The sequence below is a fragment of the Dipodomys merriami genome, unplaced genomic scaffold (assembly GCF_024711535.1).
Source record: "Dipodomys merriami isolate MVZ:Mamm:240054 unplaced genomic scaffold, mDipMer1.0.p SCAF_2, whole genome shotgun sequence".
NCBI classification, from domain to species: domain Eukaryota; kingdom Metazoa; phylum Chordata; class Mammalia; order Rodentia; family Heteromyidae; genus Dipodomys; species Dipodomys merriami.
In genome coordinates this window covers 9,230,168-9,249,723 of record NW_027203381.1, presented here as the reverse complement: position 1 = coordinate 9,249,723, position 19,556 = coordinate 9,230,168, and the positions used below count along the sequence as shown (strand labels likewise).

At 35.1% G+C, this 19,556-nt stretch overlaps 1 protein-coding gene across 3 annotated transcripts in view; it reads right to left on the bottom strand.

Annotated features, from left to right (window-relative positions):
• Pign (phosphatidylinositol glycan anchor biosynthesis class N) overlaps window positions 1–19,556 on the bottom strand; it is a 97,433-nt gene that overhangs the window by 24,973 nt on the left and 52,904 nt on the right. For all 3 annotated transcript variants that reach the window (XM_070029007.1, XM_070029008.1, XM_070029009.1), the window contains 6 exons: window positions 18,320–18,419; window positions 18,129–18,221; window positions 15,209–15,300; window positions 12,132–12,240; window positions 8,419–8,527; window positions 5,387–5,489 (listed from right to left, as the gene is read on the bottom strand). In XM_070029007.1, coding sequence (XP_069885108.1) covers window positions 5,387–5,489; window positions 8,419–8,527; window positions 12,132–12,240; window positions 15,209–15,300; window positions 18,129–18,221; window positions 18,320–18,419 — 606 coding nt within the window. The remainder of the gene's footprint in view (window positions 1–5,386; window positions 5,490–8,418; window positions 8,528–12,131; window positions 12,241–15,208; window positions 15,301–18,128; window positions 18,222–18,319; window positions 18,420–19,556) is intronic.

Genomic DNA, 19,556 nt, shown 5'->3' with positions numbered 1-19,556 from the left:
TGGTGCTGAGGAATCGAACCCAGGGCCTCATGCATGCAAGGCAAACACTCTACCACTGAGCCACCTTCCCAGCCCCTATGATGATCAATTCTATGTTAAAAAAACAAATACAGAATTAACTGGAAGACAATATACTAGAATATCAACAAGAAGATAGAGATAATACATAATTTTCTCTCTTATCCTTCCTTTCCAAAATTGGTGATAGTGTTCTAAAAAATTAGAAACAAAATTTGGTTATTCTTTAAAGTTCAGTTCAACTTCTACAAGAACGTAATGGCCTCATGTTGCTAGTTATTTCTCATATCATAAAATTCACAATCCACAAAACTTAATTGCTTCATTTTGCAATTGTCTGACACTGTAAAATATTGTCATCATTTCACAGCAGTTTATAATTCTTTTGCATGCCAGCATTATGGTCATATTCTTTCCATATGTCTATGTAGTAGGTAAAATAATTAAAAATAAAACTAATTAGAAATTACAAAAATGAAGAAGGTACATACTCCAGGTAAAAGGAAAACATGATTTTTATAAAATATTTGCAGTTATATACGAAGTTATTCTTTCACAACCCATAAAATAAAAATTCTTAATAGTTCTACAATTAGTGCTACAGATTTATCTCCTTTAAAACATGCTCAACATTATCTCATGTGGTCATATGTACATAGCCTTTGACCTTCTCTGCTTGTCCTAGACATGTACTAGTCATTGCAAACAAGGGAAATCATGGGACCTATGTTTCTTTGGGCCTGGCTTACTTCACTTAATATAATTTTTTCCAAGTCTTTCCATTTTCTAACAAATGGGGTAATGTCATTCTTTTTGATGGAGGCACAGAATTGTGTGTGTGTGTGTGTGTGTGTGTGTGTGTGTGTGTGTGTGTGTGTGTGTGTGTGTGTGTGTGTGTGTGTCACATTTTCTTGATCCATTCATCTACTGAGGGGTATCGGGGTTGGTTCCATATTTTAGCTATGGTAAATAATGCTGTAATAAACATGGTTGTGCTGGTAGCTTTGGTATGATCTTGTTTGTGATCGTTTGGGTAAATGCCCAAAAGTGGGATTGCTGGGTCATGAGGTCTATGTGGAGTCTTTTGAGGAACCTCTATACTGCTTTCCAGAGTGATTGAACAAGTTTACACTCCCAACAACAATGTAGTAGGGCTCCCTTTTGGCCTCATCCCCTCCAGCATCTGTTGTTACTAGATTTCTTGATTATAGACATTCTAACTGGGGTGAGGTGTAATCTCAACTTTGTCTTGATTTGCATTTCTTTTATGGCTAGAGAAGTTGAACATTTCTTCATATGTCTATTAGCCATTCTTATTTCCTCTTCAGAGAAGTCCCTCTTTAAGTCTTTAGCCCATTTATCAATCGGGCAGTTATTTCTTTGAGGATTTGTTGTTGGGGGTTAGTTTTTTGAGTTCTAAGTATATTTTAGATATGAGACCCTTGTCTGTTATATGGCTAGTGAAGATTTTCTCCCAGTCCAGGGGCTTTCTATTAATCTTGCTAGCTATGTCCTTTGCCTTCCAGAATCTGTAGCTTTATGCAATGTCATCTGTCCAATCTTTCTTTAATTTGTTGTGCTTCTGGGTCTCTATTAAGAAAATTTCGGTCTGTGCCAAGGAGCACTAGAGTTTTTCTTATTCCTTCCTGTAATGTTTTCATGGAGTCTGCTTGTATTTCGAGGTCTTTGATCCATTTGGAGTTGATTCTGGTGCAGGGTGATATATACGGATCTAGCTTTAGTTTTCTACAAGTGTTTAACCAATTTTGCCAGCACCATTTACTGAAGAGGTGTTTTTCTTCCATTCTATTTCTTTAGCTCCCTTGTCAAAGATTAGGTGGCTATAGGTCTGTGGGTTCATTTCTGGGTCTTCAGTCATATTCCATTCGTCCTCAGATCTACTCTTGTGCCAGTATCAAGCTGTTTTTATTACTATGGCTTTGTAGTAGCGTTTCAAATTTGGAATTGATATTCCTCCAGCGCTGTTCTTTCTAGTGTTTTTTTTCTTTCTTGCTAGTGTTTTTAATGTACTTACAATGCACTATGTGATTCTTTTCTTTCTTTTGAATGTTTTCTCCCACGGTATAACCCCTGTTTCACTGGATTTGATGCCACTGTTCTGCATCTTGTATATACATTTTTGTAATTTGGGGAGGGGAAGGGATATTGCAGAACGCTTAAATGGGGATGCAGGCTGACCCACTGCGACAACAGGATGTACAGGACACTATGTTGAAAACGAACTTTACAATGTTGGGGTGGGGGTGGGGGCAGGAGGAGTTGGGGAGGGAAGTAATGGTGGAGGAAAAACAAAGGAGGTAACAATGCTCGCAATGAAATGTACTCATTACTCTACTCAAGTAACTATAACCCCTCTGTATAACATTTTTACGATATATATATATATATATGTAAAACATATGCTCTTGTCATTTCTTTTTTGCAAAACATAAATGATAAATCAGATCAAAAAAATCTTCCTGTGGGACTTTATCTCTTAAGAATCTATATGTTGTATAAAACTTGCAAATCTAAATGACCTAAAATATCAATAAGCTATCATAAGCTTGAAGAGTGTGTAATGACCCTACTGAATCAAGATCTACTGGTTTATTCTGTGTGTAACCTGTTTGCGCTTGAATGGCATTCAGCTAAATAAACAAATAATGTAAACGTAATTCCAGAGGGAAATGCTTAACAACTTAAGAGGACAAATTATTGTCATGTACTACAATAGCTTCCATTTGCACACAAATAGTTGAAAGCTAATTAAAAATGAATTTTTATTCATTAAATCAAGGCCATATAGTTAGAATTTAGGATTACTAATTACTATATTTGTAGCTACATTCATTGTAAATATCTTATATGTCTGTCTACTCACTAAATTACATAGAGAAACCTTCAGTTATACAAAATAGTTATGCTGAACCATAACAGGTGAGTAATGCTTTAGAAACTGTTATGACACCAGAAACTGTACTAATGTAACTGATTACACAGTGCTATTTCAAGATATTATTTTAAAAGCTAAATATAGACTAAATATAGGCTCTGATGTTGAATAATTATATCTTTTAAGGCATTCATTAACAGGGTCACACTTGGCATTACTATTCTGATTTCAGACATGAACTTTCACTTTTTAGATTTTCTTAAAAATAAGATAAATGTGCTTATGATAATATGTCTTCTCATGATCATTAACCTGACAGTTTAAAACACTATAATACTAATTCCCAAGGTAAGTTACAGGATTAACTCACTGTATATAATAAAACAATATTTTTGGTGTTAATATAAATTTTTTAATCTACTAGACATTCCTTTGAATTTGTTTATTGCTTTAAAATGTAGGAGTAAAAAAAAAGGGCTTTTTCATTATTAAGTGACTGTGTAGAAGTTAGCATGCGTTTCTCTACTTTCTTAAATATTTTTCTCTCTCTTTCTCTCTTATTTTCTTGTCAGTACCGGGGCATGGTTTCAGGACCTGGAAGCTCTATTTCACCCTTTTTGCTCAAGGTTGACACTCTATCACTTAAGCCACAGTAGCACTTCTGGGTTAGCCTGGGCTAACTTCGAACCTTGATTCTCAGATCTCAGCCACCTGAGTAGCTAGGATTATAGCCATAAGCCACTGGTGCCTGGCATATATTTATTTTCTGGGTGCGATGTCTTAATAAAATTCATGTGTCACCCCAGATGTTGGGTTGGAATAGAAGTGATTTTGCCTTCTGCTCTCATATATAGACTAAAAACTTGTACATATCTTAATCTATTTTTGCTTTGATGGTTGCTAATATAACATGAATGCTTGATAGTCTTAACAATAAAGAAGGAAACGTGAAGAGTTTACGTGTTTATCACTGCAGAGTAAGAACTGGATGCTCACAAACTCTTTTATTTAAAGTTCAAAGTTGTAAATCTCAAATCAAGCTATCTTAAAATCTTCTATTAGGCAACTGTGAAAATGTCCATGATGCTCATATTATATCATCACAGTTGTGGCTGGTTAGATAGGAAGAAGGGAAGACAGTGAATATGAGGAAATTTGGTATGAAGAGGTCTTAGAGTCCCTAAGGGAGCATTTCCTTTTTTGGAGTTTAGAAGAACTTCTTGAGTTTAGGTCACTGAAAATGTTAGAGTCTACTATGAAACGACTGCAAGAATATCTTGAATCAGGACAAATAAATTTCCCAAGGAATGAGTCCAAGTCTTGGGCCCCAGATGGCCTTACAAGGTCATGTAAAGTGCAATGGTGATAGCACCATAGTGAATCACTACATGTAATCTAATTTGGATCAAGACACTGAGTGTGGGCCAAAGTTTGAACTACCAGTAGTGTTTATTTTTCTGTTCATTATTTTTGTTATAAAGTAAATATTTTTCATCCTTATAAGGATTTAAGAATGAATTACGTAAAATTTAGAACCAAATGAACAATTCTTTCTTCCCAAGTAAATAGGGAGAGTATATAACTATCCTCACCAATTCTAAAGTATGCTTCAGAATCCATGTCAAAATCAAACTGCTTTGTTTAGCTGCTGTTTTTGTGGTACTAGGGTTTGAACTCAGGCTTTGCACTTGCTAGGCAGGCACTCTACCACTGAGTCATGTCTCCGGCCCCTTTGTTTTTTTTCATTTGATAAGAAAATTTTAATTCTAAGTAAAATGATTTCATTAATTTTTGGGAAAATATTCTCCAAATGCCTTCAATCAAAGGAATATTTGGATTGTAATACATGTAGTATATAAATATAACTATAAATAAATATTATATTTAAATAAGAATGAGTAAATTGAAGCATACTTTTTTTTTCTTTTTGCAACACTAGGGACTGAACCCAGGGCCTTATACATGTTAGGGAAGCACTCGTAATTACTGAGTTATACCTCTGTTCCTATAGCATAATTTAAAATCTATGAATAGGGCTGAAGGCATGACTCAAGTGAACAGTGTCCACATAGTTAGTAGGAGGCCTCAAGTTTAGTTGGTAGTAGAAAGGGAATGGAAAACTCAAGAAAAATCAAAATCCTTCTGTCATCCTTTGAGACTTAAAATTCCTCCATAATCCATCAGAACTTTCTAACATTCAAAATGAAAATTTAGAAGCTTCATTAAACAGAAAGACCAAATAGGCAAATAGTCTGCAATTGGTAAGAGAACAAAACCCAGAAGATTATTAAGCAAGTCACATAGGGTTCACATAGAGTAGAAAAAATTTACAACTTATCCTTCCATATTTATTATTTATCCTTCTATATTCATAAAACGCTTGTCATTTCCAGAGCTTAAACACTAATAGCAAAAATGTAAATTATAGCATTTAAAACTTGCTACTATAAAATTAAAGTAAAAAAAGTTTACCCTGTGCTTAGAAGTAGGTAGGTAGCCATCAAGGAAAGAAGTATGCTACACAGTCTCTGAACGAGAGCTGTGGAGCTCAGCAGAGGCACAACAAAGGAGGAGGCTGTAATAAAGCAAAGTACATCATCTGTCACCTCAGGAGACATATACCATGTTAGTTCAGAAGCCCAAAATACTGTTGTCATTTGTGGCATTTGTGTGACTTTTAACATGTATATGTGACCTAATGATTTCTCTAAGAAAGTAGAAATTTCACATTTTTAATTTCCCATTGTGTTTAATTATTTTGTTTTGGCAATATTTTGCTTTAAGTAACTCTGATTTTCTCAATTATTATTCAGACTAGATCACTGTACTGATGTTGTCCCAAATGAATAATTTATTATTTTCTAATGAAATAAAATATATTACTTAAGATTCAGCAACTTGTCTCTTAATTAGGCATTTATATCTCAGTGCAAAGACAATTTATTCCCTAGCAAACCTATTTTTTTTAATTTTCTCCTTCTTCAAGGTCTCCCATCAGAAAGCATGTGTGTATACTTGAAGTATATCACTGAGAAAATTGAAAAGAGAATAAAACGACTTCCCATGCATGAAAGTTTATATAAAGAGTCATCCTTAATGAGAGAAGTAATGTTTCTTGACAAGGTAAGAAAAGTGACCATCTTAATAGAAGCAAGACAAATGAAAGGGGCAAAGGACAGCAAACATAAGTTCCTCCTGACTTTATTTGGGAAAGACAAAGTATAGAATGAACTTCTAATTACCCAAGGACTCCAGAGGACAGAGACTTGGGATGAAATCCTGCTGAATAACTCACTGCTTTAATTGTGGGATAAGTTTGTTAACTCACTGAAGCAGATGATTATCCATTACCCATCTGGCATAACATTAAAAAGTTACTGTATGTTTTTAAACAATTTCACCTAAAAAATGCTCCCTTAGCACAATGCTTAGCTGCTGTAACTATTAGCTTATTATTAATCAATATCTCGTAAGTTAAACCTAAAGATAACTTCATTCAATGATAAGTTCTTGCAAGTTATATTCAAGTTATATTTCTAACATCCTTTGATGAGCAGCTTTTGGCTTTTTCAAATGTGAATTAATTCCAATAATAATGGTATCATCATCTGATACGTATTCTAACTGGTGGAAATAACATTCTAATAGTTCTTGTGCGTGTGCGAGTGTGCGCACACATGCACTACTCATGGAGCTTGAACCCAGGACCTGGGTGCTGTCCTTGAGCTCTTATGCTCAAGTAGTACTCTATCACTTGAGCTAAGCTCTACTTCCAGTTTTTGTGGATTAATTGGAGAAAAGTCTCACAAACTTCCCTGCCTAGGGCTAGCTTCGAATTACAGGACACAGATTTCAGCCTTCTTAGCATCAACCACTGGCACCCGGCAAATACTTTTCTGTGTATGTGTACAAGGCACAGGGGCTTGAACTCAGGGCTTGAGCTGTTACTTAGCTTTTTCACTCTAGGCTGTTGCTTTTACCACCTGAGGCACATATCTACTTCTTAAAGATTACAGATAAGAGTCCCAAGGATTTGTATGCCTGGGCTTATTTTAAGAGTCAGTTAAGGGCTGGGAAGGTGGCTCAGTGGTAGAGTGCTTGCTTGCATGCATGAGGCCCTGGGTTCCATTCCTCAGCACCACATAAGCAAAAAGAAAAAAGCTGGAAGTGGTGCTGTGGCTCAAGTGGTAGAGTGCTAGCCTTGAGCTGAAGAACTGAGGGACAGCGCCCAGGCCCAGAGTTCAGACCCCACGACCGGATCAAAAAAAAAAAAAAGAGTCAGTTAAAATAAGATCTATTCTGTAAAATAATTTATTTTATCATCAGTAAGAGATTATATGCATCTAGATCTAACCTTAAGAAGGACATATTTACACAGTATTCTAGCAAATAAGGCAAAACCTCAATTTAATTGAAAGGAAACATCAGACAAATTCAAATTATGTAAGTCTATGTGCAGAAGTACTCTTTATTTTAAAAATGTCAATGTCATAAAAGATAAAGAAAGGCCAGGTGTGGTGGTGTAGGCCTGTAATCCCAGCATTGGAAGACTGAGGTTACATGGTAAGACCTTGTCTCAAAAAATAAAAAATAAAACACAAGAGAAGGAAAAAAATGCTATAAAGGTCATTACTAGATTAACTAAAAAAATAAATAAAATATACTGAATACATGTATCTAACAATAAACCAATGAAGGACAACATAAGGAGTATAATGTTCTAGTTTTCAGCTGTTCTATAAGTTTAAATATGAGATTATAATGACATACTGACAAAGTCTGATTCTGTATAACCTTTGTCTTTTTGGCTTATTACGAGATAGGTAAGAACGCCAAGAAATTGAGTAAGGCTGCACTGTAGTGAGCGAAGCTGGCTGCCTACCGAAGCCTAATTTATTATCTACATGTATTGTTTATCTGCTGATGTGAGTTCTATGATAGTATATTTGTGAAATTACATGGTATAGCAGAAGACTTCCCTGTAATACTATATCTCCTATTCCTGACTTTCAGGTTTTCTGTGGATTTTAAAACATATCATGAGACATCATCACATACAACACTGCATAGAATACCTACCCTCTGCCCGAGCAGAATATAAATTCTAGAAGAGTAAAGATTTGGTTTGCCCTTGTTAATCATAGGGAAGAAAACAGTGTTACAACATAGAACACAATTTTTTAGAATGTGTCATGTTGACTAGTTAATGTTATTTTCAGCAAAGGAAACATGAAATTTAGCCATTTCTGAGAATTTATAAATTGACATGAAAATTAAGATTGTCTTCATTAAATATTCTCTTTCAGAACGCTGGATTTTTGCCAGATGTTAGTAAGTATACAACCATGTTATCAGATCACAAATACATGAGATAGGAATATAGTTGGTTACTGTTTTTCTACAACAAAGTTGTTTCTTTCAATAACAAGAATTCAGACATAACTGGATCATTTAATAACTAGCTTGATATAAAGTTAGCCCATTTAGTTCAAGGGATTGCTTACCTAATATTGCCCAACTCACAATCTGATTTGGAAGAGGTAGTCCTTGTTTCTTGAATAGACTACTATGGGTGCTGTATACAACATACATGGAAAGCACTATGCTCAGCATCTGAAAACAAAAACAAAACAGGACAGTAAGAGAGAAGGTGGTGAAAGACTATGTTAGCTTAGCATAGGAAGTGCTGAGAACAACCAGTATCTGAATGAAATTGTACTAAAATTGGACCAGTTCCAATTGTGTGTCCTAGGCTGAGTTATCACTCCTGTACTATGTAAAAGTCCTTTAGAAGCATAATATAAAGCATTTTATACTTTCAAAGACGTTTTGGCATACATCATTACACTATTTCTATTTAGAACTATTTGTTATAAATGTTTAATGTTTCTTAAATTATGGAAACCAAAAGTACAAAATGTATATACTTTAGTATAAATGGTTTAGATTAGTACCTTCCACCTCTGGCCTACCCCACAATAATTTATTCATCTGACATATTTTTGTGGCCTGAATATTTTATCTTGCACAGGAAATATAAAGTGCAAAATTATGTTTCAGAGAATATTTATAAATTTGTGTAGATTTTGTCAAACTACAACTTGTAGGCTGGTGGTATGTTTTCATGAATACTGTTTTAACTGAAACACAGTTACTCATCCTAATTTATGTATTCTGCCTTTTGTACTAAAATGACAGAGCAAGAAAATCTGTAACAGACTCCCTATAACCAATCAACTAATATTTCTCACCTGGGGCTTTGTTTTAGTAATTTAAATTCTATTGTAAAAGTAATGTACAGAGGGATTACAGTTACATAAATGAGTACATTTCTTTCTGAACAGTGTCATCTCCTCCCTCATTTTCTCCCAGTTTTTCCCCTCCTGCCTCCCTTTTCCCCAATTTATATAGTTCATTTCCAGCATAGTGTGTAGTGATATCACTGCTGAATTGGTTCACTCTTTACCTCAGCGTTTCTGTTTCCCCTTTCCCTTCCCAAATCAGGTAAACTTATATAAATGACAAAGGGAACAGAAATCAAAAACAGTGACAAAGGGGAATAAATTAAAGGGAGGAAAACTGCAAACAGTAAAATAAAAAGCTTTTTGTTTCCATTTCTTAAAGTTCATTTCAGTAAGTGATATTTTATATGATCATATGCACATAGCTATTGAGCCCTGCCCTGTGATTTCTTCCTATGAACATTGTCCTTTGTTCTGTGTGATTTTTTTTTTTTTTTTTGCCAGTCCTGGGGCTTGAACTCTGGGCCTGGGCACTGGCCCTGAGCTTCTTTTGCTCAAGGCTAGCACTCTACCACTTGAGCCACAGCACCACTCTGGCTTTTTCTGTTTATGTGGTACTGAGGAATCAAACCCAGGGCTTCATACATGCTAGGCAAGCACTACAACTAAGCCACATCCCCAGACCACTATATGAATGTTTAGAGACCTGTTTAATTCATCATGTGCAAGTGTAATTATTTGTCTTTTGCTATCCATTGGATTTACTTGTATTTATAGGCACGTGGAGCTGTGGCTCAAAGTGGTAGAGTGCTAGCCATGAGCAAAAGGAGCTCAGGGCTAGTGACTGAAAAAAAAAAGAAAGAAAAAGGAAGAGAATGTACCTGGGGCTTTAGAAAAATATTTCCTGAGCCCTAAACTATGCATTGTCACATTTTTAAAAAACTTGAACTATAGTATGATTATAAATGAACTAAACTCTTGAGTTCAGATCAATAGTCTTATTACCAAATCTTAGAGACACTTTATTCTCCTGTATTTCAATGAATTAAAAAATAAAAAATGCTACAATAAAGCTATAATACAATCCTAAAATTCTTTCAATTGTGAAATATTTAATTATAGATATTAAAATGAGAAAAATGTATATCAGAATCAATAAAAATGATAGGGAGTACAGAAATTAATGTAAATTACTAAAGCCAAGGAGGAAAAAATACTTTATAATGGAGTTATATAATACTCAAGGGTATTTCTAACAAAGCATGCAAGAATTTTAGTATCATATTCTTTGTTCCTCTAGAGTGAAAGTCAGAAAATCCACTTCTGTCAAAGTCCTCATTATTGGAGGTGAATTCTGTCAAAGCTACTGTCTTTAATGTAAAGCCAGTCAGTGTACCCTTTAATATGAAGTGTGAGGCAGGACATTTGACAATGTATTCCTTTTCTTTTCATAAGTTCTCCTTTTCTTTTCATAAGTTCTCTGTTGTTCTCCAAGAATCAATTTAAGAGATGATGTCATCTTTTAAATATGTTCATTGCTTCAAACTGTTTTGGAAACATTGTTATTATTACAGCTTTGTTCTGGGGAAATTATTTGAGAAGACTCGAGATTTTTTTTCTTTGTCAATGGTTTAGATGTGGTTATTTATTCATCTAAGAAAAAAGTGGTTTCCCATCTTATCTACAAAACAATGGTACTTTACAAAATATTACATAATATAATCTCTACTTCTTACAACCCCATTAAATATTATTTCTACTCATAGATTAAAAACAAACTGAAGTCAAATTACTAAAACTTATTCAATTTTCAGAATAATTGAAAATTGTGAAACTTCATGTTCAGAGAACTATTTACTACACCTAAGCCATTAGCCAAATTCAAGTTCACCTTCTTCTAGGAGATCATTTGAAGTCTTAACTGGCTGTTCTTCATATAAACACAACCTAGCACTTTCACTTCAAACAAGCTTGCCTTTTGAGTGAGGACAATACAGATTCCCAGTCACAGGAAGCCCTTTTCAACACCCCTGGATGAACACAGAGGCCTCTTACATATCGGAAAGCTCTATTCTCTGGGCATATTTCAGCTACTTCTTGACCTTTTTGTTATTTAATTCCTTTCTTTCTTTTCTTTCTCTTTCTTTCTTTCTTCCTTTCTTTCTTTTCTTTCTTTCTCTTTTCTTTCTTTCCTTTCTTCTTTCTTTCTTTCTCTCTCTGTCTTTCTCTCTCTCTCTTTCATTCTGACAGTCCTGGGACTTTTTGCTCAAGACTAGCACTACAGCATCACTTCTGGCTTTTTCTGTGTATGTGGTACTGAGGAAAAGAACCTAGGGCTTCATGCATGCTAGGCAAGCACTAGACCACTAAGCCACATTCCCAGCCCAAGAACTTATTTCTGTGTACTATTTTAAAGAGAAAAATTTCCTCTCTCTCTGCTCTTTTCTAGCTCTTTCTCAGCTTTCCTTCTCTTCTCTTTCCCAGCTCCTTTCTCTTTCCTAGCTCTCTCTTTCCCACCTTTTCCAGATGCTCTCTTTTCTAGCTCTTTTCTCTCTTTTCTAGCTATTTTCTCTCTCTTTCCCAGCTCTCTCTCTTTCCCTGTTTTCCCAGCTCTCTTTCCCCACCTCGTGGAGGACCAAGATGGCCTGGTGCCAGCTGGAATGATGAATAAGCCTACCCCTTACCTGAATACCATGAGCGTGGTGCTGTTCTGACTCGAAAGAAAAAAAAAAGAGAGAAAAATTTCTTCTCATCTAGCAGATACTGAATGATATGAACACATGGCACCTTAAGGACATAACTAAAGGCTGTGGTATGGCTCAAGTGGTAGAACCCTATCTGTAATTATGAGGCCCTGAGTTCAAACCCAAAGTACCACCCCACAAAATAAACAAACAAACAAATAAACAAATAAACTGTAAGATACATTTTACAAGATCACTAGTACAATATAATACTGAAAATATGCAACTGACCTGTAACAGATACACCAAGAGCTCTTCTTCTACCAAATTAGTTTTTCTTTTTATGAGAGATATTACAACAAATAGGGATAGTAGAAGAACCAGCAAGCCAGCACTCATTCTGTTGCAAAATATAATTCATAATTCAAAAATCTGCTTGATATATGCTGTAAACATGAAAACATGAGATATTTTAATCTAATTTAAACCTCTGAGTAATTCTTTAACCAAGATGAAGAAGCAAAATAGATATAGGAATATAATAATGAGTAAGAATCTTAGGATAAAGACACTTCAGGAAAGGGACTATTTGTAACCATTCTTCACAAAATTTTACCATCTTTATTTCCTTATTTAAATTTAAAAAATGTTTACATATGCTACCATATTTCTTAGCCTAATAGGGGTAAGTTTACATACTACAATATAAAGATAGTTAAATAAATACAGTATCAGCATAATTTGCATTCTATGACTACTCATAAAAAAATTATACACATTTAACTTCTACTAGAACCAATAGCTACTGACCTTGTGCTTTTCATCAGCTGCCCTAACTAAAGGACAGTGGTCACAAAGGTGTTATGTAGGTGATTTCATTATTATATATTCATTTCGTGCTGTAATGAACTAGCAGATGGGGCTTTTCAAAAATCCCAAGTATACAATGGTTCCTGTAGTCAAAGGCAACTACTGCTGGAAGTATTGCCTATCTCCTAAACCTCTGAATAACACAAATGAAAGTATGTTCAAGATCAAATCTACAATGTAAATAGAACACAACTGAGAGGCAAGATGTTGGTTCATAGAAATAAAAAGCAAAACAGCCAAGCATGGTGGTACACTCAAGAACCTGAGGCAAGAGGATCATCAATTAAAGGCAAGCCTGAGCTATACTGTTACACACTGTGTCAAAAAACAAAAACCCCACAAGCAAATAAAAGCAAAAAGAGAAAAAGTAGGACTAAATATCTAAAGACAATACAAAGATGGAGTCCCCAGGAAAATGTTTTTTGTCTATGATTTTTAAAAATCCTGTCTATGATTAAAAAAAATCTAAAGCCGAGCACCGGTGGCTCATGCCTGTAATCCTAGCTACTCAGGAGGCTGAGATCCAAGGATCACATTTCAAAGCCAGCCCGGGCATGAAAGTCTGTGAGACTCTTATCACCAATAAACCACTAGAAAACTGGAAGTGACGCTGTGGCTTACGCAGTAGAGCCCTCGCCTTGAACTAAAGAGTGCAGGGACAGCACCCAAGCCCAGAGCTCAAGCCCTGTGCCTGACTCCCCCCACAAAATTCTAAGAGTTATTGGGGAAAAAGTATTGAATATATTGAATATGGGTGACATTAAAACTTAGAAAAAATGGTCATGTATGACCAAATTCTTCATAAGCCAGGAATCAAAATCAATTAACAAACAGAGATAGTAGGAAACCAACCTAAATTTAGTCAAGGAGCAATTTAAATTAAGTATCAAGAGAAAGAAAGAACTGGATTTGTCATATTTTAACTGGTTTATCTGCTTCCTGCCTTCATCTCTTTAATAGATTATGCAAGTAGTAACTTTCAATGGAGACTATACAATTTCCTTTTCTTTTAGTACATGATAAATTCTGCTCAACAGGGTGAATATTGCTTGACAAGGACTGATATGCAGTGGCTGATAAAAGGAACTAGAACAGCTTTACAGAAACAACACAAGAGCTCACAGAGCAATTTGTAGAAATAAATGAAAAAAATTGAATTTATTTTCTCACGTACTATTCATGTTTATGATAGGTTCACAAGGCTTTGACTTGCCAACACTCTGAAAGTACAACTTAGCTAGGATAATCTTAGAATTTAAACAAATATTGAGCTCTGATAAGAAGTTGACTTCTTTGTATAATTTCTGATATATTGCATGTTGGTTTTCCTCAACAAATGAGAGAAAATACGTAAGACTTCTTAAAATAACAAATACCTAAAAATATTCAGCATCTATTCCTGTTTAAAAAGAGATATGCATGGTGCTGTGGGCACTGGTGGGTCACCCCTGTAATCCCTAGCTACTCAGGCGTCTGAGATCTGAGGATCGTGGTTCAAAGCCAGCTGGGCAAGAAAGTCTGCGATATTCTTATCTCCAATAAACTACTCAAGAAAGCCAGAAGTGGCTGTGGCTCTAGTGGTAGAGCACTTGTCTTGAACAAAAGAAGCTCAGGAACAGCACTCAGGCCTAAATTCAAGCTCCAGGATCAGCCAAAAGGAAAAAAAAAAAAGATACGCTCTTATCTACAAAAGGTTAAGGTTATGATTTTAAAATGCTCATGGAACAAAGGTGAGTACTGTGGTTCATATAATAATCCTAGCTACTCAGGAAGCCAATTAAACAGCAAAAACTCAAAAGTGGAGATACGTTTTAAGTGGTAGAGTGCCAGCCTTGAGTGAAAAAAAATCAAGTGAAAGAACAAGGTTCTGAATTCAAGCCTCAGTACCCAAACCCCAAAAGTCACAAACATGACTACATACTAAAAAAATAAGAAAGGAAATGTTAAGTAAAATAATAACCATTTAGCTTGCAATGTATACAGACACATACATAAACATACACAAACACACACATAGCTATTAGATTACTCAACACTAATCCAAAAAGTATAGTTAAAAGCAAAGACAACCAATTATTTTACATATTTGTGTAGATCATGTTGAGGGGAAATTTAAGTAAAGGTATACAGAAGAATTTTCACATAATTTCAATGATTAAAAATGGAAAACTTATCAAGATAAAGGGTTTCCTCCCAGGGAGATTTTTGTATGATAATTAGAATGGGAAAAATTTCCATTGTTTTTAGAAGATATGTTGATGTGGATGTGCACAAAGGCAAAAAAAGAGACCTTTTTGTTTGGATGATGGGACATTTTTCATATGAAATTTAAAGATAATTTCATTGTGGAGACTTGGAAGCATCTCCAAGGGGATCTGACTCTCAGAGCATTAACTGTCTGTTCATATGATCTTAAAATTGTAATTATCATCAGATTAAATTCATAGCATTGATTCAGAAAAATTTGTAGTGTAAAGGAAAGAAAAGATTATACATACACTAGAGATATATCCGGCTTTCGACCTACAACAGGCATCAGCGGGAACACTGCCAGAAGCAAAGAGAAGAAAGTCCAACAAAAGGAGGTGATCTAAAATCAAGGAGAAAAATATGTTTAGAAAAATATAGTACAGATATATGTTTTCAGTGTTACATAGACTATACGACTATGATACTAACAAAAAAATATAAAATCATACAGCTGTTTATTTTTAACTAATATGGTTAATATTTATGAAGGACTTGTTTTGTACTAGGTGGTGTACTAGGTATAACAGGAGCATTATCTCATTTAATTTTCAATTACCTTGACTTACTATTCCTATTTCAAATAAAAAACTGAGCTGAAAAAAGTGAAAACATAAGTAGTATTGGGTCTACAAGTAGCAAATAGAACAAATAAATATGGGGCTGATATTTCAAAATAAAAATATTCAGATGGAATAGAATTGAAAACCCAGAAATGAACCTACAGACCTATAGCCATCTAATCTTCGACAAGGGAGCTAAAACAATAGAATGGAAGAAAGACAGCCTCTTCAGTAAATGGTGCTGGCAAAACTGGTTAACTACATGTAGAAAACTAAAGCTAGATCCGTATATATCACCCTGCACCAGAATCAACTCCAAATGGATCAAAGACCTTGAACTCAAAGCAGACACTCTGAAAACATTACAGGATGGAATAGGAGAAACCCTAGGTCTCCTTGGTTCAGGCTGAAATTTTCTGAATAGAGACCTGGAAACACAACAAATCAAAGAAAGGTTGGACAAATGGGATTGCATAAGGTTGCAGAGCTTCTGCAGGGCAAATGACATAGCTAGCAAGATCAATAGAAAGCCCACCGATTGGGAGAAGATCTTTACTAGCCATACAACGGACAAGGGTCTCATATCTAAAATATACTTGGAACTCAAAAAATTAAACCACCCAACAACAAATCCTCAAAGAAACAACTGCCCAATAAATAAGTGGGCGAAAGACTTAAAGAGAAGCTTCTCTGAAGAAGAAAGAAGGATGGCCAATAGACACATGAAGAAATGTTCAATATCCCTAGCCATAAAAGAAATGCAAATCAAAACAACATTGAGATATCACCTCACTCCAGTTAGAACAGCAAAAATCAAGAACTCTAACAACAACAGATGCTGGAGGGGATGTGGACAGAAAGGAACCTTACTTCATTGTTGGTGGGAACGTAAACTTGTTCAACCACTTTGGAAAGCAGTATGGAGGTTCCTCAAAAGACTCCCCTATGACCCAGCAATCCCACTTTTGGGCATTTACCCTAATGTTTACAAAAAAGACCACACTAAAGCTACCAGCACAACTATGTTTATTGCAGCATTATTTACCATAGCTAGGATATGGAACCAACCCAGATGCCCCTCAGTAGATGAATGGATCAAGAAAAATGTGGTATATATACACAATGGAATTCTATGCCTCCATCAGAAAGAATGACATTTCCCCATTTGTTAGGAAATGGAAAGGCTTGGAAAAAATTATATTAAGTGAAGTAAGCCAGGCCCAAAGAAACATAGGTCCCATGGTTTCCCTTATTTGCAATATCTAGTATAGGTATGAGTCAAGCAGAAAAGGTCAGATAATGTGATGTTAGGAAAACAAACCCTTAAATATGTATTTTAATGTTTTCGTTTTCTTTCATGCATGTGTTTCTAACGCATTTATAAGATTATTTCTTTGTTGCTTTGTATGTCCCTCCCCCACAGTATAACCCCCGCTTTCACTATATTTGATGTCAGTATAACATGTGGAGGAGATGGGGACAAACAAGTCGTTTAAGGATTCAGGTGGACCTGTTGCAACAATGAGAAGTACAAAATGTCATGTCAAAACCAGCTTTACAATGACGGTGGGGGGGGAGGGGGGTATGATTGGGTGGGGGGGAGGGGGGAGGCTGAGAAGGGAGGTGAAGGGTAAACAAAGGAGGAGGCTACAATGCTTGGTAAGAAATGTATGCATTATCCTGCCCATGTAATTGTAACCCCTCTGTACAGTATGTTCTCAAATAAAATAAAATAAAATATTAAAAAAAATATCATTCAGTTCAAATTATACCATTTATTGATGATGACAGCTGTAAGAAAACTAGAATGAGTCCAGAAGGAAAATAAGTAAAATCTTTTTATAATTAGTTAAGACAAAAATGATCAGTAATCTATGTACTGGAGTTGGTTTTTTTGTAAATACTTTTTTCTATGCTGGTACTGGAGCTTGAACTCAGGGCTTAGGTGCCTTAGCTTTATCACTCAAGCCCGGCACTCTACTACTTGAACTACAACTCCACTTCAGCTTTTTGGTGGTTAATTAGAGATAAGGGTCTCATGGACTTTTCTGTTAAGCTGGCTTTAAACTGAAATTCTCATACCTCAGGCTCCTGAGTAGTTAGGATTGCAGGAACCAATCACCAACATCCAGCCTAGTTTTTGTAAATTCTTGGACAGAAACAAGACATTTTTATCTTCCAGATATTTCCATCAAAAAATACCTAAATGGCCGGGCACCAGTGACTCAGGCCTGTAATCCTAGTTACTCAGGAAGCTGAGATCTGAGGATCATGGTACAAAGCCAGCCCGGGCAGGAAAGTCCAATTAACCACCAGAAAACTGGGAGTGGCACTGTAGCTCAAGTGGTGGAGTGCTCACCTTGAGCTGAAGAGCTTATGGACAGCGCCCAGGCCCAGAGTTCAAGCCCCATGACAGACAAAAACAAAAACAAAACAAACAAACAAAAAAAAAACCCGTAAACCTCCAACAAAATGTAAACATAAGAATGGCCTTAATAGAGCAAGATGTGCTGGTGCTTGACTAAAAAGGACCAGGTTGTCCTGTGAGCTAAATACATATCAGAACAAAGTAATTACTAAAGTATACTATGTCAAAATAAGCACATACCTTTGCTCGAGTCCACAGATGAGTAAAAAATGGCCAACTTGCAAATGCAGTGAGTCCTGCTGTAAGCATATAGCGGTGGAAAAAACTGAGAACCTAATAATGAGTTCCAAAAAATGAGAATTGAGATCATTTAATATGTTACATATACATGAAAGACATCTTCCAATGTTCTAATCTTGTAAATTACTTACTAACACTTCGATTCCCAAGGTAAAGATGAACAAGTACCCAACCAACTGGCTCAGAGGAAAAGTTAGCAGTGATGTAACAAGGTCTTGAATAACTTGAAATCTGTGATAAGAAATAATCCATAAAACACTATACTAGGAATTGAATTTAAAAAGAGCAAAAAGTAAAAACTTTGACAAAGCTTAAAATTAGGGATTGTTTAATTCATAGGTTACTTTAAAACTAAGATAAATTAATGGATTTCTTTGAAGGGCTCTACTATTGATTTTGTTCAGAATATAGAAATATTTGAGGAAAAAATGTAATTTGAATTAATTAGAAATGATTACACAGTTTAGTTTTTACAAACATCAATGACAATGTGTGACTCTTATTTGATCTCAGTTTAAACACAGGTACATAAATTACAGATATAAAATCAGAAATAAAATATAAGCAATACAAATACATGCAAACTAGAAAAAAAAGTAAATATCCCTAGGGTAAGTTTATATTAAAATCTCAACCATCTTAATGAAACTAAAGTTTCTTTTTCTAATTCAGGCAGAGAAATTTTAATTTCACTTTTTCTTTTCCAGTACTGGAAATTGAACCCAGGGTTCTGTGCATGTCCAAGCAAGTGTTCTACCAATGGCCTGCATCCTTACACTTCATTTCTTAATGAAATTTTATTTTGAAACAGGATTTCCTTAAGTTACTCAGGCTGACCTTAAATTCACAAGCCTCCTGCCTCTACCTGCTTCACACTAAGATTATGGGCATGAGCTACCATGCCAGGCTCAATTTCACTTTTTAACTGAGCTAAATAACCTTTTCCAAACCCAATCTAGAATGTCATTAATTGTATACTAATTGTAATTGCAAATTTATAACCATCAAAAATGTATTACATACTTGAGTACTTTTTACATTTCATCATTGGAAAGAAAAAGTTTAGCATTTGTAGTGCATTAAGTAGGCAATTATAAAAGGTCAGTATCATTTAGTTTATGACCTTATTTTCTGGTTGAAAACAGTGGCTGCAGAATGTCATATAATTATTAAGGTGCCATGTAGGAAAGAAAAGCTAAGACTAGTTAAAAGCAGAATGCTTCTTTATTTTTCAGGAGTGAGTGAGGCAAAGAACAAGAGAGGACTCTGCACAAACACTTTGAGGACATTTTTCTACAAGAAAGGTGAATATGGAATACAACATATTTTCAAAATTATATCTTCCCTAAAATTTAAATTTATTTCATA